The 22,389-nt window shown below is 41.3% G+C and overlaps 1 protein-coding gene across 1 annotated transcript in view; it reads right to left on the bottom strand.

Annotated features, from left to right (window-relative positions):
• Positions 1-19,823, bottom strand: part of EPC2 (enhancer of polycomb 2) — a 51,188-nt gene extending 31,365 nt beyond the window's left edge. The window contains exons 1-2 of the mRNA XM_075511727.1: positions 19,407-19,823; positions 1,385-1,544 (exon numbers count right to left, since the gene is read on the bottom strand). Of these exons, the coding sequence (XP_075367842.1) occupies positions 1,385-1,544; positions 19,407-19,559 (313 nt within the window). The 5' untranslated portion in view covers positions 19,560-19,823. The remainder of the gene's footprint in view (positions 1-1,384; positions 1,545-19,406) is intronic.
• Positions 19,824-22,389: the final 2,566 nt, after the last annotated feature.

Raw genomic sequence — 22,389 nt, 5'->3', positions numbered from 1 at the left:
TGTTTATAAGCAAACGACACACAAACACAAAACGCTTTTTCTGCTCAAATCTACATGCAGATCAACAGCCTCTTGTTGAGGCAGCTGAAAAAAAAAAGTGTGTGAGGCATAGATTATCAACACACTCTGCCTGGCAAGATGAAGTTCAATACAAAATCGATACTGTCTGCACAAACCCCCAAACTAACAACTGAGGACCACATTCCTGTCCCAGGTGCTTTAGCATACCCCTGGCAATAGTCTTCCCAATACAACCAACAACAAAAATCAGGAACCTCTGACGAGAAGAGTTTTCTCTGCAGAGACTCAGGACTGAATTTGTGCTTCACCAGAAGGACTGACAAGCCACTGCGATGACTGAATCTAAGCTTTTGCTATGCAGATGACTCCCGGGAGAAGTCCAAGTCACAAAATAACCCCCTAGAACCACATGCTGCAAAGGACAAACATGATTTGTGTGTCAAGGAACAAGTGAATTATAAGTGTGTGTCACTTGTCAACAGAACATCAACCAAAAAGTGTTAAAATTAATCTAGAGACCACTATAATTAACTACAGGTTTAATTAATTAGATCTTTTAAGACATAGGAAGCTAAGTTCACGCAAAAAAATACTTCCTTTTATCTATAAAATAAGCTCAGAGTTCCCTACTGAAAGAGAACTCTCTACAGTTTTAGTAAAACGCAGAGAAAAATAACTGTTACCAGCCCAGAATACATGCATGCTATAGCGAACAGCTTGAACTCCACTGTTCACACAGTTGAAACTGAACCTTCAAGAACTCTGTTACAATCAGTAGAATGAAGGCTGATTTCATTACAAAAACTCTTCCTATTTTATTGATCTACATTTATACAGAACTTTTGAGTTAACAGGCATTCCAGACCATTCAGCGAGCAAGACAATCCCTCTTCCACTCCCTGCATTCGTCTAAGCAACTAGGAGGCAGCTAGGCTAGTTCAGTCATTCCTTCTCAGAACTAGGGGGAAAAAAAAAACCCACCCAAACAAACAAAAAAAACACAAAAAAACACAAAAAAACACCCCCCGAAAGAAGAAAGGCTTGATCAACAATACTGGATGACCAACAGACAGGATAAGGCTTGCCAGCTACTGTACATGGAGATATGGTATCAGCACAGAGCCCATAAACAAATACACCAGGAAAAAACCTCACATTTTACCTTCAACCTTAAATTATTCCAGAACTTGAGAAGAGATACTGGAATTTACATCTATAAATCCCCCTTGGATTTTTGAGTCCTCCCACTTTCTGAATATTGTAGCAACTTTGTCCTCAAGATTGTTGGAAGATTACTCAATTTAAATAAGGGGGGGGGACAAGGGGAACAGGGGGGACACAAAACCAACATTTGTTAACTTACGTTGAATGTGAATGAACTGCTTTGGTTGCTTAAACTCTCCTTTATACAAACGATTGTAATAGTTGACATTGCTCTCCGCTTCAGGGACCGGGATAACCATGCTCTCTTTCTTTTCTCTGAAAACTTGTTGTGCTGAGATAGCCCGTTGCAAATGATGTTCCTGCAAGAGGAAAATTTAAGAGTTTGTTTATTTAGGTACCAGTATATAGAAGTGCACACAAAGACAGTCATCCTTTTGTCCTACTGTTGTCCTGGTGTTCTGCAGGAGACCCAGATAAAAGAGTTGAGGCTTTACTGTATTTCAGAGGACAGCAGGATGCTTGCTTCCAGGTTAGAGACAGAAGATGATGCATCATTTAGTATACTGTGGGGTTCCTAACTGATAGGAATCTTAGAGCTCCAGTGAATGTAAGGCAGGACTACAGATGAAAAAACCCCTTTGTTCAGACAACAGCACACACCACCTACCAGACCGGGAAAAAGCCAAACATTCAAACTACACAAAATAACCTTAGTAGAAAATTAGGGCTGGGATAAGCCAAGCCCATCAAAACCTGTCATAGAGAAAATTTATGCAAGATCAGTTCACAGATGCATAGTATGTCCTTTAAATATTATAAGCAACACAGTCAAATCAAAAGAATAGCTAATTTCATCATTCCTGTCTACCCAGCAATTCCTACCGGCTTGCTTGCTTCAGAAGTTCAGCTAGTTAAAAGCAACAGAAAGAGTAGTCCTCGCAGAGTAACACCTGAAAAGCACGGACTCCCTAAACAGGTATCACTTCATTTTATTCTTACAGGACAGGAGTCGCAATTTCTACAGCATCATTTCAAGTGAAATAAAGATCACAATAAATGTATTAGTTTACAAAGATTTTTTCCACACAATTTTATTAGTTAACCCAGTGAAACCCACCTACTGCTGCAAGTTAGCACCAAGTTGTAACTTTTCTCTTAAAGATCTTTCATGAATACTCATGTTAGACTTTGGCAGAGACAACCAGCACAACTGCAGTATTGTGATTCATGCTACTGCCTGTGTATTTCAGCGCAGTCTGCAGAACACCTGATATGAACTGACCAGCGACAAGAGGAGCCTGTCTGGCAGACTGTCAGATGATGGGATGATTTGAATGCTACCCCTCTCGCCATCTCCCTCCTTGAGCCAGAAGCTGGCAGCTGTACAGAGTGTATGTGTACACTTCAGACCCTCCAGTGCAGTCTACTCATTTAAACCATTACAGAAATGTCTCATGCTAAGACTCCAAATGGCTAAGTTGGCACATGCTGCCTTCTATGTGTCCAGTAAAGAGAAGGAGTGGTAGTCTTCACCAGGACAAGATCTTAAATCACCACAGCCATTTACTTGGGAAAGTTAAGTCATGAGTTCTCCATCCATGTAAGTCGAACATAAAACAAGCAAACTGCAGTCTCCTAGCAGATTAACTACTAGTCTCTAGCGGAACCAGGAGCCTGAAAGTTTTGTTCTCCTTTCACTGTTCTCCCCCACCGTAGAGTTCTTGCCTCCAGCTTCCAAAATTTGAGGGGAAGGAGGATGGCGCAGCAGATCATCAACCTGATTTTGAAGCTCAGCTCTGTCATCGATCTATGCAACCTTACCTTGCCTATTCCAGGGGCTTCAGGTTATCCTCTAGCCGTTCCCACACACCTCACTGCTGGTAAGAGTATTTGTTCTGAAGGGGGGGGGACGACAAAAAAAAAAAAAAAAAAGAAGAGACTTTGCTACTCTATCTCCTCCTTTGGTTTTCTGGGGTACCCCTCCCCATGATTAACACCGGTGACTATCCTGCCTCACAAGAGGCCAGGCATCAACACCACAAACAGGAGAACCAGCCAGCATTTCAATAACTTGATTGCAATGCAGTCTGGCAGACATGGCGGTCTTGCACGCAGACATTCTGTGCTACACACTTGGTAAATTCTCTCAAGAACAGGATTTCTTCCTCTTTAATACTACAGAACATTATTTAAAAAAGGGTAGTGAATGAAAGCGAATCTTTAAAAATATGTAAATGATACTTAATAAATTACACCCTCTTAAATATTAAGATCTTACAGAAACACAAATAATGCAATTTCTGCAAAATTAGAATATAACAAATTAGTGACTGGAAGAGCAGCTTGGGGAATCTCCTGTAGCAGATGAAGCAACATTAAATCAAGCTATCAGGCTCCCAAGTGAATGCTATTAGAATTAAGACAAGCATACTATCAAATATCTGGTGCGATCTGCTTGAGCTACTACATACCAAGTAAATCTGTCACTCCACCATTAAAATGTGTCTTGGAGAGCTTCACAGCACTGAGAAGGTAATTCAGCTAAAATAAAATGTTTCATTACTGTGTTGCTTTCAACTGATGTCCCTAGAGCTGTCTCCCAACAGTCAGCAACACAGTACACAAGAGTACCACAGAAATGCTGTTAGGAAGGACTTGTGGAGGGTACCTGTCCAACTCCCACTTGAAGACAATTACCTCCAACACTAGATAGGTCAGCCATGACTTTTTTCAAGTCCTGAAAACCTCCAGTTTCCACAGCCCCTCTAAGTTACCCGCTTCAGTGATGTACTAACCCTCTTTTGCTGGAAGTAACACGAGCAGTTCCCTCACCTTCTCCTCTGAGTAGCTACAGTCTAAGCTTTTAGCCACTCTGGCAGCCCACTGACAGATTATGTTCCAGTTTCTCAACACCTTTGAGAAATCTGGGGAAAGCAGAGTAACAGGAAAGAGCGTTCCAAGAGCAGCCTCACCACTGACAAGTGGAGGGGCATCATAACTTGCCCATCTGGTAGCCACACTCCTCCTAACATAGCCCAGTCTACAGTATGCCTTAGTCACACAGTGTGCACACACCGGTGGCCCATCGCCTGGTCCTTTCTTGCCATCAGTGCTGCTCCTCAGCCAGGCAGTTCCCTGCCCGTATCGAGGCACAGCATGATTATTCTGCTCCAAGTACAGAAGCTGTGCACTTCTAACTCAACTTCACAACATTTCAGCTGGGTCAGTCCTCAAGTTTCTCAGCATCCACAAAGACGGATGCTCCATTGTTGGCAGGCCAACCACTTCTCCTAATGTAGGATCATCAACAAATGTGCTGAGGATGCATTCTGTACACAGCCGACCAACTGAAGCTGACCAACTTATAGTTCCCTACCACACCCCCAAAATAAAACAAACCCAGACACTCTTCTACAACGGGATTAAATAACTTGTAGAGAAGCCACACTAGTCCACAGTGGCCTAAGTAATGAATGGGTAAATAAGGTTTAACTTTCAGGAAAAGTAGTGAAGAAGGACACACAGCAACCAAAATTCAAAACACCTTTTGGCTCTACAGCCCATTAAACAGCGCAGATGAGTAATTCAGATTCTCAGTGTGTGTAACACTGCTAGTAAGCGTACAAAGAGTTCCCAAGGAAAATCTGACAATAGGTGTTAGTACCCACTTCACTATAAAAAGCCTTCAAGCGTAACACAGCTTTCAAACAGAAAAGTCTTAACAGTACTACTGTCACTCAAACAGTAGAGCTTCAAGAGACAGATAAGCGATGTAATTTTTACAAGGAGGGGGGGAATCTCTGCTGAGCATGAGGTTAAGGAAAATAAAAATTTTAACTCCTGAAACAGTTATGTTTAAACAAACTGAAGACTTTCATATGAAAGTTGGTCTAATTAAATAGCTTTATTACACCTGAAAAAGAGTTTTTAAAGATAGATTAGTAACTGGTATACCAATACACCTTTTTGTCTATTTTCCACCTTTTCTTATGGTTTTGAAGGACATACACCGTATTTTAACTTGTACTTCATTCTGAAGCACCGGAGGTAAAAAGACCTCATACAAAATAACTCAACATTAGAGGAAACAGTGATGATGGCAAACAGAACATGCTGCCATGGGAATAAAAAGGAGTACCTGCCAAAGAGTTATTACCCACTAATTCCTTAAAAAGCACATCCAAACCTTTCTCACTAGTACAACCAAAAAATTTCAAACAAATACAGCTTAGATAGTCTTCTTTTTTCAACTAAGAGCATAACAGAATTAGAAATATCTAAATGTTTAGTATATGTAATACTGCTGCTTTAGCATATTTACACGTTAAAACGAAATTGTTCTCCAAGTGAAAGATTCATCTCTCTAGATGCACTTTAGCTGTGTAGGTACCTTCACTGTACAATCACCATACTGACAACAGTTTACAGCAAATTGCTCAAGTCACTGGCTTTATATATAATCCAGTATGTTTTCCTTGGTGCAGACAGCCTGTCCTGCCAGCATGAATCCACTCATTCCATGTGGAGTGGCACAGAAGCGTACGCTGCACCTAGCAGTCTCGCACCCCCACCTTCGAAGCTCCAATCCAAATGACTTGACAGCCATTCACAACAGGGTTGACAGAGAGAATAAGTACCAGCTTTAGTTCAGAACAAGACTTGAAATCACGCCTCTGAACCCATACTGAGACGCTGCAATCCTTGCTGTAATTTTTCCTCAGAGGGGAAAACCAAAAAAATCCTACAATGCTGGTACCTAAAAATACTTAGCTTTAGTTGCACATGTTCAGAACCAGGCGCAAAGCCCAAATCAGAGCAAGGTACCTTCACCGCTATGTCCTTTCACCCCCGAAATACCACAGGTTTCCTGTTCTTTCTAAACTTTCTATCTGGGAGTTTCTTCACTATGAAAAGAAGTTCAACAATAAGTTAACAGGTAATATTCTCCTAAAGATTATTTTTGTTAAGCTTTAAGGGAAACAATGATCGATACTAAACATTATTTTTACCTGTTAGAACTATACCAATATACTCCCTTTTATTCCACTGCTGCAAAGCAGAGCACTTGGATCCTACAGACCAGTTTGTTTTTTTCCTTATCCTTTAAGTTCCCTGTTGCCATCCCCCATAGCACTCTCTTTGAAACAGAGTTTACTGTACTTTAAATAAATGTGCTAGTTTTTTGGACAAGCATGGCTGGAGATGCCTATGGTAAAATACCATCTTCACACTGAAAAGCTGATCTGTCTTAATTATGAAACTGCAATGAGCAATTCCATATTGGATACAGTCACCCTAGAACATGAACCTTTAGGACTAAATGTATCTGTTCCTTTCTTCATTCCTTAAAACTATACCATGCAAGCGATTAACATAATAACTCTTTTAAGATGTTATTTCACCACTTCTATTCACTTATTAATATTTTCATTTACCCTGTGAGGTAGAAAGTAAAGAAACATATTACAGTTTACTGTGACACTATTTAAGAAAAGAATTTCCTCTTTGCCTGTCCTTTCACAACAGAGCTTCGGGTCACACAATTTGCATTAGATATTTGCAACAGCGTAGACCTTAATGAAAGAAATATCTCGACAGATGTTACTGAGACTTACGGGGAAAAAAACATAACATACCACAGCTTTGCTGTTAAAACCAACTCTCTTAACAAGATAGATGGCTTCAATTCCATAGCACTCCACTGTAAGTACGATGGAAAAGTGAATTTATTAACAGCTTTACCTACTCAAAATAAGGTATTTCTAGGCCAACCTAGAGTCAGCCTTCCAATCTACCTGCAATCAAGAATGGAATTAAAGCAAAGAAAACAAGGAAAGCTTACTAAAGCCTAGAGATCCTATTTGCTTAACATTATATTCAAATTAGGAAATAGAAATTAATTGACATTTTTAGATTTAATACAGAGATTCAGAAACAAAAAGTGTAGAACTTAAATCTGAAATGTGCAGACCCATCTTGCAAAGTCTCAACCACAGCTAGTAAAAGAAAAAAGCATCAGGAAGTTCAAAAGCTACTGGAATTAAAAGCTTCTCCCCCTTCTAAAGCCACAGCCCTATCTACTCCCTCTTTGCACACCCCTCCACCCAGTTTTTTAAGATTTCCAAGACAAAAGTGTAAGCTCAAGCACCATCTTTAGTTTTCTTCTGTGAAAGAAAATATTTTGTTTTCTTCTGTCCCTTTCAGTCCTTAACTGCCAGAAAAAACATGGCCAATGAATTAATATTTATCCTCCTCAGTGCAAAAAGAGCTTGGTATTTTCTATAGAGAAGGATTCACTTGTCTCCACAACACCAACGGGATGAACCTCTTCTTGAGTCATTAGTAGCTTACTGGACACGTCAACTTAGTGTAAACAAAATGATTACCAGTTATCTGAAGTATGATTGACTTCTTGCTCTAATGTTATAACAACTGAAAGTGGATCTAAGCAGCTGAAAGGCTTAAGAGGAGCAGGGGAGGAAGGGAAGATACCTACAGAGCTGTGTTCCTTTCTTTCCCCTCCCTCTGCCCTGGGATGGAAAACAGTTAACTGAAATACGGAGTCCTAGATAGAGCAGGACACCTCTCTGTGCACCACCGCAATTCTCACCCTTGAGACAGCAACGAGTGTCTTAGGAGAAACTCATTGCTTCATTTCCAATTTATAGTGAAAAGCAAATATTTGAGTGAATTAGCAAAGCTGATATTTTTTTTCCCTCTACTGATCCAGTGGAGAATTACTCTATTCAGTTTCCTCTTATTCATGGTGTCCCCTTAAAAGGTTGTATTAGTTATAAAGTAATTCAGAGAGCTGGACAAACAACAAAAATTCACATACTGAGTTCAAACCAACGCACCCAAAGCGAAGCTGCTTTGTAGGACTGAAAGTCCTCTCAGTTCCCCTAAGGGGTTTCTGACTCTCAGTGGAAGGAAGCTCAAGAAAACCCACAAGAAGCAGGAGAAGGTATGGTGCAAGGCCCTCCTCACAAGTGGAAAGGGCTCATGGAACTACTTCTCAGTTTCACTTTTGGCCATATCATGTTTTTCCAATATGATACCCCCCGCCCCAAACAATCACGAGAACCACTTGCCACAGACTTGCCTTCCTTATGACTGACTACAGGCCAAAAAAACCATACTAATGGTAGGCTCCTGTTACAGACGACTCAATGAAGGAGACAGCAGCAGCAAAGTGAATCAAATTGTACTACTCCATCCTAAAAAAATCACAGAAGTCCCTGGAATGGGTAAGATTTTTATTATTTAGCTACTCTAAAGTTACTCCATTATTTCAGAAGTGAGTGAACAAAAACTGTCAACAGAAAAAAAAACCACCACTTTTCTGTCACTTTCTTCCCTTTTCCAGTTCTTAATTGTTATTTCACAAGGCAATGCTAGTGCTATCTAAAAACCAAAGACAAGCCATTCTGTGAATACTTTACATACAAATCATCTGATTATAGACAAATCACCTGACTATTCTCTCAAGAATGCTGATGTAGGCTGAAACAATACAACAGAAGGGCCACCAGCAACACCTAACCAAGCCCAACATCCTTGGATGACACTTTGTATCTAGATAGGTCGACATAGGAGCTGTGTACCTAAATGAAGAAAATCCAATTTGGACCAAAAAAATGCCAGAAAATTCCTTCATTTCCTTTCTGGCAGTCTGACTGAGGCCAATTTAAGCACTATAAAGGGATTACAGGCAAGACAGGCAATAGGAGTGGAAATTAGTCCATGAGACACTGATAGAGGTCACTGATAGGGGAAGTGAGATGACCAGAGAATATTGCAATCATTTTTGTGTTTTAGTTAACCCTGCAGCACAAAAAAAACCCCAAAATAAAAATCTCTAAATAAGTTTAATGCAGAAAAAGCAAGCAATGCAATTTCAATCATCCTGTGTAATAATGGACATGAAACAACAGTGAGACATCCTAAGTATTAACCTACTGAGGGGGATAGCAGTAATATATGAGAACATGAGCAATCTCTCATTCCTATAAATGATTGTTCACTACTTATGAACGTGGCATTGACACAAAACTGTCACTGTTCCTGAAACGTCAAAATACCCTAGAGAACCATATTTTAAAACTGCATTTAATTATACAAGTTTCCATTTGGCCAAAGCTTGAATATAAATGAGTTATTAAAAATAGTATTGAGATAGTATAACAATTAATTAAATTGAATTATTAAGAATTCCTTTTGGAAAGGCTGAATACAATACTTCATGAGAAATGTACGTTTCCTGAAAAGCAGGACCTTTTTCCCCCCCAAGATGCCTTTGTATGACCTTAAGAGAAAATTGTTACAAGTAGTGCAACATCTAGTCAAAAGGCATAGAAAGCAGTCTTCATCTAGCTCCTTGCAATACACTTGTATCATTCACCAGGTAACAAATGCAACCTAGCACAGAAAAGATTAGCAACAAATTGCACCTGAGGAATTCCTTTTTATTTTTGTTACAGTTTGCTTCAATTAGCATAACTTGATTGTCCCAAGTCAGACAAACAGGGATGGAAAGGTATACACCTACATATATAAATATTCTCTTATTTTTCATGTAATTAACCCCACAATGTGTTTTAAAAGGCTGAGATTCCACAACAAGTAGTTTTCCTCATTATTAAATACAGTAGCATACACAGAACCTGAACTCCACGCATCAAAACCTTCATGTGACGACAAGACACAAACGTGTGCTCCTTGCAGAGGAGAGGAAGAGTCACTAGGAGGGAAGACTGGAAATTCTCCAACAGAAGCTGGTAACACCTCCTCACAGGCCCCATCTCCCTACTGGGAGGCCACAAGGACCTGGGAAAGGCAGCACAGTGGGGTTCACCCCAAAATTCACCCCACAATTAGAGACTTGCATTACTCAACAACTTCATAACAACACACGCTGCTTCTGGTCCCAGCACGGAAACCTCGCTTGAAGCTACTCAAGACCTCATGTGGCTAAGATTTCTGAGGCTACTTGCTCTATGACAGTGGTTAGCAAAGAAACTGTGTTACCTTAATATTAAAGATCTGGTCTTTCAAAACATCAGTTCTCACTCAGGTCATACAGGTTAAGTGGGGTCTCATTTTGTTGGTGCCTATCAGAAGCCTAAAGGCTGGTTACAACAGTCCAAGATCAAGAGGTGTGAACACGTTAAGGCTGCTTAAATGAAAGATGTGCACTAAAAATAAGTTCCTGTGTTCAAAGCAGAACTTACTGCCTTAGCATTGAAGTTAAGTTACCAAGAGTTTGGGTACCAAGTGAGCCTGTTAATTTCATCTTCATCAGCGATGCAATTTCCTAGAAAGTTTCAGGTATAACTTTTACATTCAGGAGAAGTTGCTTACAGTACCTCTCCCTCTCTTACTGCACTATGCATTCAACCTTCTGACTTGTGTGTAACATTTTCTTTCTGGGGGAAGATCCAAAGTTCTTATTGTGGATTTTTATTTAACTGAGGTACACCCACTGATACCAAGGAACTTGTGTTTTACAGAGTTTTTAAAACAAATGTCCTCACCAAAGTGATGAAACCTGGGGTGCTGAAGACCTGATGAACAAAACAGAAATCATCATATTATAATAAAAAAAGAGATACCAGAGATTGGTTCTAAAGTGAGCCCAACTTAGAAAAAGGTTTTTTTAAAAACTTAACACACAAGTGCACATACAGTAATTGGTACGAATTAAAATTATTAAAAATTAACTACAAAGTTCCGTTAACTCAAACACCTTTAACTCAAGAAATATTTTTTTTTTTAACTTTCTGTAATAACAGTGTCTCTCCATCTTACTTATCTAGTTATTGGATACCATTGCAAGGCATCCAGTATTTTGTTTATATCTAAGTTTAGCACAGGCAAATCAGACATACTAGGATGCTTCAAAGTAGAAATGTTTTTTGTTATGCAACTCAAACTGGTCAAGCCGATAAAAATTGAGAGTTACAGCCAGAAAAATGGCAGAAAGCTAAGAAAACCAAATTACAAATTAAAATGTAAACAACAGAAAACTAGGGGAAAGGGGGCAGGAAACATTTATAAATATGCTGGCTAAGAATTGATATGTACATGAATTACTTTGTGTGTCACAGGGGACATGATGAGATAAAAATGGAGAAAACAGTAGTTTATTGATATGGAAAACTGACAGAAAAGTGACATCTAACAAACCAGAGAACAGTCTCACAAGGCAAGCTGTGTAAGCCCTAACTTCTTGCAATTTAAGATGACATAAATATGAGAAAATACCTTACAGAGAAAAATTCTACTGAAGTAGACATATTGGTGAGGTGTTGAGCACACCAGACTTCAGAGACCAGGGAAATAGTCTAGTGGTCAAAAGCAACCCAGTTCTGTACTCACACATTTATCAGTGGGGAATAACTTTTTTCTTTGCCAAATAACTTATTTGAGAGGCTACAACTCTGGTATCAGCACACCTGCTCTTCCCACTTCAAACTGTGCATTTAAATAGTAACAGACCAAAGGCGTATTTGTACCTAATAAAGTCCGATATTCTTACTCAGGCACTTCCTTGTTGGCTTATTTCTGAAGAAATAAGTTTTTTTTAAAAAAAACAATGAGAATCAGGTGTGGTAATCTCGCCTTTTACCTTAAAGGATTAGGCATTTTATTGGTGTAAATGTATTAATCGCAATTGGAATTGCTCCAAAGTAAATTAGGAAAAATAAGAACTCAGATTTTTTTTCTGCAATCTTCTGCTCCCTTATACTGAGAGCAGTTCTGCTATGGACAGGTACAGTATTTTAACCCAACACCCTCAGTCACACTATATGGTGATTAGCCCATATTAGCAAGTAGGAATTTGCAAAATGGATTAAAATCAAAACTTTAAAATAGTACATTCCAAAATACTTCATATTTTTGACTCAGAACTAGTCAACATTCTGTGTGAAATTATGACAGTCTATATTGATATTACTTCTAGTTTCATAAGATTATCTTCTCTACTTCATACACAGTAATTCAGTTCTGGTTCAGTTCTTCTCTACTCGTTACAAAAATTTCAGTTCTACAATTAGTCTTCACCACCAATGGCTTTTGCAACACCTAAGATTTAACTGTAATTTTGTTTATGTAAATATTAAATGTGTTATTTCTCTTTTTAAAAGTTGAACAGTTAGAACGATACATATGCTAAGGCATATAACTGTTCAAATTAGTATAAACAAGGCATAGTTTATTAGCTTTGTTGGCAAAATAAATTACAAATAACCTTCTGAATGTCTAGCACCAATCAAAATTATCTTTCTTATGAAAAATAATTAAAACCAAGATTAATATAAGCAGATTTAATGTCTGTTGATCTAAATTATTCAAACAGGACATCTCAACCGATCTCAATCAACACAGAAATTGTACAAAGCTGACTACTGCTCAATTTCGCCAAGCAGGAGCAACATGAAATCTGGCACCACATAATTCAAAGCACAACTGAAGCTGCCCGAGGTATTTCTTTCCAAGGGTTTCTTAAATTGAAGGAAAAGGAAAAATTGCTACCTACATTTGAGACATTCCAGAGTGGAGCGACAGAGCCCAGAGAGGCAGATTTCAAAATGTTCTCCTAAGCTTTCATCATGGAATTACACCTCATCCTGAGGAAACCTACCTAAAAGGGAAAGTTCCTACATAATGAATTGAGGTGTGACTCTCAATTAACATCCATGCAGATACCATTGTTCTCTGCTGTGGACTCAGGCACCCAAACAAGTTAGGACAGATTTCACTGACCTGTGTTAACTGACCCCATGCAAACGACTCTAGCCTGCAGCCAAAACGCAGCTTTATCTAAATTAAGAGTGTGGTTTTAAGATACGGCTGAACCCATCTAACCTCAGGATGACACCAAAAGTGTAGTAGTCTCATGCTTCTCCATTCCCAAGTCTTCTATCCCCCTACGCTCCTACCACTTCTCGTAAAAGTACAGGATGCTCAACTTTTCCATGGTGGGCTTTCACCTCCCATTATTGACTCAGATGGGCCTCTACTCCGAAAAGCAGGCCATCCCGACTAGCTGCAGACCACAGTTAGTCTGATTCAGCTGTATCTTAAAAGCACACTCCAAGATAAATTACTTGACATTTGTCACAGGCTAACCCTGTACTCACAAGCAGTTGTTACAGGTTAGCTGATAGGTGTTAATGGGATAAGCCCTAATAAAGTGATTGCGAGTTTGAGACTTACAAGCAGATCTTTGTATTGTTTAACTTCAGCCACATAAATACAGCCAGAAGAAATTAAAACAAAGGCTACTCAGTTTAACAGTTCACCAGTTAACTATGCTCAGCTACTTTAGCATTTAGATGGGGTCCACATTCATCAACAGCTTATTTTCATCCCCACTGCAGTGTCAAGCTAACACAATCCAACCTACTTCGCATTAAGTCTGATATACCATTATCGAATAGGACGTTAAAAAGTACTAGCAGTGGACTGAAAGGAGGTTTCTGTGAGCCACAAAAATATTTTGCAGGTGAAAGCACAGGAAGGACAGAGGATCCCAGCTGAAAACTGAAATAATGGCTGGGAAATGGAGCTGAAATACGCACTTGTGAGGGACATCACTGCATGATGCAATGGGTCTCAAAGGGAGGGAGAGAAATACAGGACCTGAAGGCAGGGGAAGAGGTCTCAAGCAGAACTGAAGTTTAAAATTCCATGAATAAAGATTACAACACAGTATTATGCTACCTACTACCAAACGTATTTCAGCAATCCCAGCAGTCTCCAAACATACCCAAAATAAGTAATAAAGGCACTGAACTGAAATGGAGAAATAAACTTCTACTGGGAATTACATTTCCCCAACACGTAAGCCAGTTGATTCTAATCAAACAAACCCCATTTCTTTTCTGAGGAAAGTCTGCTGTCTTGATTTCACTTAGTTGTGCATGGAAGTACAATCTTTTGAGTTTCTTACTTAAAATTTCATAAAGTCTTTTTGAGGGATTTTTGTTTTACAGAATATTTGCATGGTTTGAACTAAAGTTATCCTCTGTTGACCTTCTATTTTACACACTGGTGTCCTGGCTGCTTCTTTGTTCTACAAAGCCCCTCATTTGTAAGCAACTCTGAGGGTTCAACCACAGGTTCTGAATGCACATCCGACATATAAATCTCAAGTTAGAATAGGTTCTGTACACATGGGGAGTCATTTATGTACATTTATGTTTTTAAACCCAAACCTGAGTGCAGACAGTACCAGGCAGGTACTTCTAATCAACAGCTTAAATAAATCCTCACACATTTGATGCTTCCCACCTTGGAGACATTCAAAAGCCGTCTGGACAGGGTCCTGGGCAAGAGGCTCCAGGTGGCCCTGCTTGAGCAGGGGGTTGGCCAATATGACCTCCAGGGTCCCTTCCAACCTCAGCTGTTCTGCATGAGTCTGTAATACGTGACTGCATTTATTTAAGCACCTTCCTAGAAGTCATGAATGTCAAGAGCACAACTAACAACAGAATCTCACCTCTCTAAAAGAAAATACTATCGTCATCATAAAGTTTAAGGTAATTGTTTTAAGGCACCTACTGGTTAACAACTATAATATAGTATAAATAATTATTGCTAAGTTGGGATTAAAAGAAAAAAAAAAATCTATTCATGCTATGAAAACAACCAGCTGTAACATTTCCATATACAAAATCAGATTTAAAAAACTTATGCTTCCCAATCAAGACGTGACAGTGTGTCTGGAGTGGAGGAGGGAGACTCAAGCACTAAACTCCAAACACTGATTTCATTGCAGAAAGCAAGCCAGTAGCACGGAGGCACTCAATACAATTCCAGTATGCAGAATATGTATCAAACAAGACTACTTGCCTTTATTTTGATATCAATGTAATATGTGACACAGCTGTAATATGTGACACAGTTCCACTAATCTCCTAATAAAAAAATGACACTATCAGTTAATGCAACGTACAAAAACCAAGCATAATATGTAAAATGTATGCCATTTCATCAACAGACAAAAGGGGCAAAAGCAGAGCACCCCTGAAGTCCCCAACCACTATCAATGTGTTTATGTTCACGCATGCAGGATGAAGCCCCGCCAAGAAAAAATTAAACAACTATTATTTGATCTTATAAAGAGAAATCACCAAAAAAAAAAATGTTTAGGCATAAGAATATGTGCAAGAAAATGTGAATATAGGACTGGGTCATAACAAGCTTTTTTTAAAAAAGGCATGTAAGTATTGCCACAAAATTAGTGACATCTCTGTGGGTATGCACATATTTTGAAGTACTCCTGACTGAACCCTTCCAGTTCATTGTATCAGCAAAAATATTCAGTACATTACACTGTATCAGCAAAAATACCCAAACAAAAAACTATGACTTGTGCAAAGTTAATGCTTCCTGCTTTAAAAGGAGAATGAACGTGCTGCTTCAGAAGCATCACTAGCTCCAGAATGCCTTGAAAGCCAGATGCTGAACACTTCAAGTTTCCAGTGTTGAAACAGAAACCAAATGAACTAAGGGATGGAGAGAGCATGAACAGAAGAGAAAGCAAGAAAAAAATTTCTTCAGGTTAACTACTTCCAGCTTGCCAAAATACTCAAAATTGAACATTGTATTTAATGATCAGTGAAAGACCATCCTGAGGATCTCACTCAAGGATTGAGAATGAAAGTAATTTCTCATTCATACTCTGTCAGCATTTTAATAACACTAAACCACGTCCTTAACTTGCTATTCATGCACTTTTTCCTCTATAACCTTAGCCTTGTCATGTGATGTCAAACTTAGCTGTAAATGAATGTATGTTCAAACAAGAACTTTGAGATGAATGTTCAGATAGCTTTGATCGGACTATCTAGGTATCATCAGTTACCACCATGCTTTTAGCTTCCTAACAACTCAAGTAAATTTACTTCTGAAAGCCTTCAGCCTGAATTTGCCTCATTATTAAGCATGGTTTTTCCCCCACAACGTGCAACTCAGCAATCTCCAGTAATATTAATTCAAATAAAAGACACATAGTTATGCAATAAGGAACAAAACGAGGGCTTATCTATTCTGCAACTTTCCCCCCTTCTAGCCAAAACAATTCATTAGCATTATGAAATACAACTCTTACTCATCAGAAAAAAAAAAAAACAATACGAAATGTTCCTGCTCAGTTTCTGAAGCTCACAAAAGGACATAGTCTTGCTTTTGCTTAAGAGTAATCTCTCTCTCACAAGTTTAAAAAAAAAAAAAAAAAAAAAGAACCACAACACAAAAAAACCCCCAACCAAAACAAAACACAAACCCACACAATTTTCTTCCTCAGGTTTAGTTTAGGGCAAATTATAAACACTTGCTAACATAAACATGCTACAGACCAGAAGCCTAATTCTTTCACAGCTGGAATCTCCAAGTGAGAGAAATGAGCTGCTGATTTGTAAAATACTGCAAGTGGATATAAATCTCTAAGCTACTTAAATAGAAATAGTTCCAGAATATTCATCAAGATCAAATCACAAGAAAACTCAAACAAAGATGCTCCTACTGACAAAATGGGCAGTATAATTTTTTGTAGTGGGATGACTAGCAGCGCGTATTGTTGCCCAGTCTGGGATTACAGCAACTGTATGACATTTTAATATGCAGTCCAAATAACTTTAGTAATACTGGTAGAAATGAGTGATAATCATTAAGCACCCCCCCATCTTTAAACCTTTTTATGTTCCAAACAATAGTACTAGTTAAAAAAACAAACAAAAAAACCCACCAAAAAAACCCCACATTAAAAACAAATGGACCAAAATCTGCATTTCTGTAGATACGAAATATCAATCATGAACAAAGCAAATCATATGCCTGTAGTAGCAAGACTAGGTTATAAAGAACAGGTCAGACAGACATGTCAATCTTAACCATTTTAAATCTTGCAAATCAGTAAATACACAGTTATTTTCAGTGAAAGTCAGACTTGGAAGATGATATTTGACCCCATGATACACTGTACTACAAGACCTTTCTGGTTTCACCAAGGCTTCACGCAGGGTGGCACAGCAAGGAGAGCAGCATACCGAAGCCAGCGTAACATCAGCTTTGTGTCTTTGTAGAGCAAATGTAAATCATCAGCTACCCTGATGGTCCAAACCCCTTTCACAAGATGCACCCGTGGCCAAAGGCTGGGCTAAAAAAAGGCCTTGAGAAACTCGAGTAATTGAGATGTCAGAAATGAACACATGGATCTCCCTCTTTCCCCTGCAAAAGTCCCTTTCAAAACACATCAAATCGATCATAGCAGTATTTGCTATGAATAAAAGCTGTTTAAATATTTCTCAAATATTTAACTACAGTCATCTACAACAGCCTTTCCTAGAAGGGCTTTACATACCACTACCACAAAAATTTACATTAAAGAATTATTTGTGCAACACTGGGAAAAGGGCTACTCCATGAATGAAACTGTCACTGCGTGGCAATAATCTAAACACTCTATTAATAGTACAGTTTATAATCTTGTCTGGCTGATGTGTCTAGCACTACGCTTATATATTGCTTCGATGGCCATTTCATTTTGAGACTATTACATAATATATCAAATATAGCCACATTTGAGTGCAGAGAATATCAACCTCACTCTTACAGAAAAGTGACATTTTAGTGCAACACTAAAGCAGTTTTACTCAAGTATAAGTCTAATCTTCTTCACAATCATTTAAGCAGTCCACAAGCGGCTTGCTTGAGCTCTTACAGCAATTTTCCATTACCAAGTTTATTTAAAACATGATTTATCAAAATAAACACAATCATTTTGAAAAATAAGCTATATTTTATAAATATTAAGTGCCACCACACCACTGCAAGTAGACTTTAGAGACTGAGAAAACCAAATTACTCTCTAAGACTGCTTCGTTAGTACCACACTGTCGTTGCTTTTAAATATGCTCCCAGATTCTAGCAGAAATTTACTCTTCGGGAAGTACTGGAAGTTTTGATCACAGTGTATTTACATATTGTAAAACAATGGGGGAAATAAAAAAAAAATAAAAACCCAACAAAAAAACCCACAACGGTAAGACAGAGGATTCCTTTTAATACCGACAGTCAAGTCAGAAAACCAATCAGAAAGGCATGGAGCCTCCTTTGACAGCTGTAACCTCCGAAAAGCCAATCCACAGCACAGAGGTTTGGCTGAGGCGGAGACACGGATTCATTGAAGAAATTCTTGAGGGTGCCGTTACTATCGACTCTACATACAAGTCCAGCCACATCAGGCGACAGCCTATATCGAAGCCTTATACAACTCTAAGGAGCACAAGAGTCGATGTTTAAAGATCAGCAAGACAAACCACTACGCTCAAATGACACCAAAACCGTGGGCAAGCATTTTCAAAGCGGTGCTGCCCTACTGCTCCTCAAAAACCCCGGAAACTTATCTTTACTTAAGTGGGCAAAAGCTTTTTCCCTCTGTAACACGACCAGAAGAACCAGCATCACGTATCCACTTTTTAACACTTGCTGGTTTATTCAGAAATCATCTAAACGCTTAAAAGCCTAACACTTAGTGCAACACGTCCAGCTGATGCATTTGACATTTGACGCACACCGCGCAGCACAAAACACCTCTTTTGAAAAAGTACGGGCAGGACGCGCACTCGTTACAACCACCGAGAATTTCTCCCACAGCATCTGCAGCAGGGAACGAGCTCTACGAGCCAAAGCTGCTCGCCGTCCAGCCCCCTACCCTGCCAGCGCACATGTGGACAGGCTGTAGTAAGGAAGCGTCCCGCTTCCTCCGCTCCCCCTCCGCAGGGCCGCCGCCAGGCCGCCCCGGCGGGCCGGCACTCCGAGCCGCGCCGCCGCCGCCCCGCTCCCGCTCCCCACGCACAAGGGAAGCGGCGGCAGCAAAGGCACGCTACGCCAACTGCGGCCGCAGCGCTCGCTCGCTCATTCAGAGATGCATCTTGCGCCTTCCTCCTTCTTACGCTAGCGTAAAGGCCTCCCCCCCCACACTAATCAAAACACTCGCGAGTCGGGACGCAAAGAAGATGGCGGAGCAGGGCCCGCTTACGGCGTCGGACAGCAGTTTACGCTGCGCTCTTTGCGCAGGGCCCCATAAGAACCGTGCAGCGCTGCGGTGGGGAGCGTGCGTAGTGCGCTTGGTGAATGCCAATGGCCTATTTCCCGTGAGGGGAGGGGGGTGTCTGATAAACAATGGTGCCCCCCCTGCGCGGCTCCCTTACCGATTCCTCCTCTTTCTCCATCCCCGTGGGCATCTGCGGCACAGCCCGGTTGATGGAGACGCAGTCGTTGAGGTCGGGCATGTCCTTGCCGCGGTAGATGGGCAGCGGTTTGGCGGCGTCTAGCGCCCGGGCTCGGAAGGAGAGTTTGCTCATTGTCTCCCCCTCACAATAACACCCCGGGGCCGGGCGGGCGGGGGGGCCTTCAGTGCGGCCTCGCCGCCGCCTCCCAGCCGCTCCCGCACCCGGCCCGCACCACCATGGAGAGTCCCGCCGCCCCGGAACAGCTCTCCGCGGGGCCGCCCGTAGCTCACAGCGCACGCCCCGCAGCCCTAGATCCGCGCCGGGCTCGCTCGATCCGCTCCCTGCGCCATGGCAAACATGGCGGACATTAACCAAAGCGGCCAGCGATCCCGACAGCCAACGCGAGAGCTCGGGGGGGGGGGCGGGGGGGGAGACCGGGAGGGAGGAGGGAGGAGAGGGGCAGCCGCGGTGCGCGCGCAGCCGAGGGCGGGAGGCTGAGGGGGGCGGCGGGACGCGGCCGTGTGGGGCGGCCGCTGAGCCGGGTCGGGCCGGGCCGGGCTGACGGGGGGGACTCGCTGTCTCCCCGCCGCCCCCCGCTGCGGGCGGAGCGTGTGACTGGAGAAAGTGGCGCCGGGGCGGGTGGTGGCTGCGAGCGCCGCGGTTCGCCGGCCGCCGCCGCTGCCGGCCGCCCCGGAGCGGAGCCGGTGACAGACACCGAGGGTCGCCCCGTGCCGGTGGCGGGAGGCCCGGGTGATGGCTGCGAGGCGGGAAGGGCGGGCTCGTTCTCGCCGGTGCTGGAGCCCGCGTCCCCGGCCCCGGGCTCCTCTCCACGGCGCGGGCTGACGGCTCGCATCGTTAGCTGTTTTGGGATTAAAACGTTTTAGCAATAAAAACAGCCGTCAGGAGCATTAACTTCAGTTATCGTTACAAACCAAAACTTCAGAAACAAACTCATAGCCGCTCGATTTTTCCTTTTCCATCGAGAGCGATGTCCTGTATCGCTCTCTGCATGGACTGAGCCTCGAAGAGGGGCTGAAGTTCTGCGTACCGCAAAATAAGGTGCTTCTCATGCCCAGAAGTTTGTATTAAAGACCTGTCCGTAGGTCTGGAGTTACGCAGGGATAGCGGCGTGGTGTGTGCCCCTTGATGCTCTTCTACTGTGGAAGTGCCTGCTCCTGTTTGCTTCGGCCCGCTTTCAAAGGATGCAACGCTGAACAGGAACAAGGCGTCCGACTTGGAAAGAATAATCCCGAGTTCTCCACGTGGACAAAGCCACGGTCCTCCACCGATGCAGAGCTTCCCACATCGGTTCAATGCATTGACTTTAGGCTGCAAAGCCCTTCATCAAAGGCCTTTAGTACTTCAAATACCTCATCACTTCCATATTATTTTGACACCCTGAGATCAGGCCAGCTGCTTTTTCTCCCCTCCACCTCAGAGCTCTTACAGGAGTTGTCAGGGCAATTTTCTGCCTCTGGAATAAACTGGAACTGTTAGGCACACAAAACTTGACTGTGTTACCATTTGGACCACAGTACCAACTGTATCTAATATTCCATTTTTTTATCTAAAAAAAAAAAAAAAAAAAAAAAGCTTGACCAAATAGGTTCAGTCTCTGAATTGCTGTTCATTTTTAGTTACCTGCTGCATTCATTATTTATATGGTTTTATATAGCAAATACAACTTCTGTTCATGATAAACACATGATTTACAAAATGAAGAATAAAGAATTGTGTCAGCTAGAGAGAGGTAAGGAAGATGAACCAAGTGCAGTAATACAGAAGAGAAAGGAAGCAGCAATAACATTACATTCATGAGCCATGGACCAAATTAGCTTGGGAGAGAGATCTTTATTATATTATCTACTCCTATGAAAGCATCAGGTTAATGTTCAGTAATAATCATATGAACAAATGAAGCTTTAAAAATTATGAGAAAAGGAACAGAGAACAAAACTGTGATAGATTGCACTTAGTTATAATTCCCTTCAAATATTTGTATTCATAAAGACAGACATTTCTTGACTTGGATTAGAATTAACATGCAAATATTTAAAACTTGTGTAGTTTCTAGCTTAGAATTTATAGTTTGGCACCATTTTAGAAGTGGCCAAACTTCCAACACCCAAAATCGGTTTGATACACCCAAACTGATTCACAGTTGATTGGTAGCAGCAGACGGTTGCCATTTTCCAAAGAGGAATTGCAACGCACTTCTGCATGAGCTTTGGCATCTCAGCCTTGCTGTGCAGCACTGATACGGAGGTCATAAAGCAAATTAAGCCATGGGCTCTTCCTGAGACGGAGACTCTGCATCTTGTGCATCCTTGCAGCTCTCTAGAATACGCTAGCCTCAACAACTCTGAGAAACTAGAAGCTGAAATAAAGATAGTCATGCTGTTTCGGCTGGACAAAGGTGGCAGCAAGGATAGTCACTGCAGCCCTCAGCAGCTCAGGAGGTAGGTTCGCATTTTTGAGGACTGATTTAGTGAAAGGGGGAGAGGAGTTCTGTGAATGTTCCCCCACCAGGCCACCACCTGAAGTTGTCTTGTTTATCAGCTACTTAAATATGTGTCTAAAGTAAACGCTGAACCAAATTCAGCCTCACCTGCTGGGACACACCTTCACGTCTTAGCACAGACATTTGAAGTTGTACCCAAGTGTGAGCTTCCCCTACAGTTGTTGACAAAGAGCATGTGAGGGGCATGAATTCCAGTCTCAGTAAATAAAACACATTTTCAGCTCACATTTCATGCATTTTCCTTATAAATGCCATTACACAGATTCTGTTATGGCCCTGCTGTACAGATAGCGTGCCTTTGAAAAGGTTAGGTTAGCTGCATGGAACAGGCAGTTCCTCCTGAAGTACTTCCTCAAGCAGTTACAAGACAAGAAGGACTTTCCTCTTTCTGCTTCCCTTCTAGCAAGAAAGAGGCATTTTACACACTGCCGTCAGATTTTT

This window comes from Mycteria americana, chromosome 9 (genome assembly GCF_035582795.1).
Source record: "Mycteria americana isolate JAX WOST 10 ecotype Jacksonville Zoo and Gardens chromosome 9, USCA_MyAme_1.0, whole genome shotgun sequence".
Lineage (NCBI taxonomy): Eukaryota > Metazoa > Chordata > Aves > Ciconiiformes > Ciconiidae > Mycteria > Mycteria americana.
This window is presented reverse-complemented; position numbering and strand designations above follow the sequence as displayed.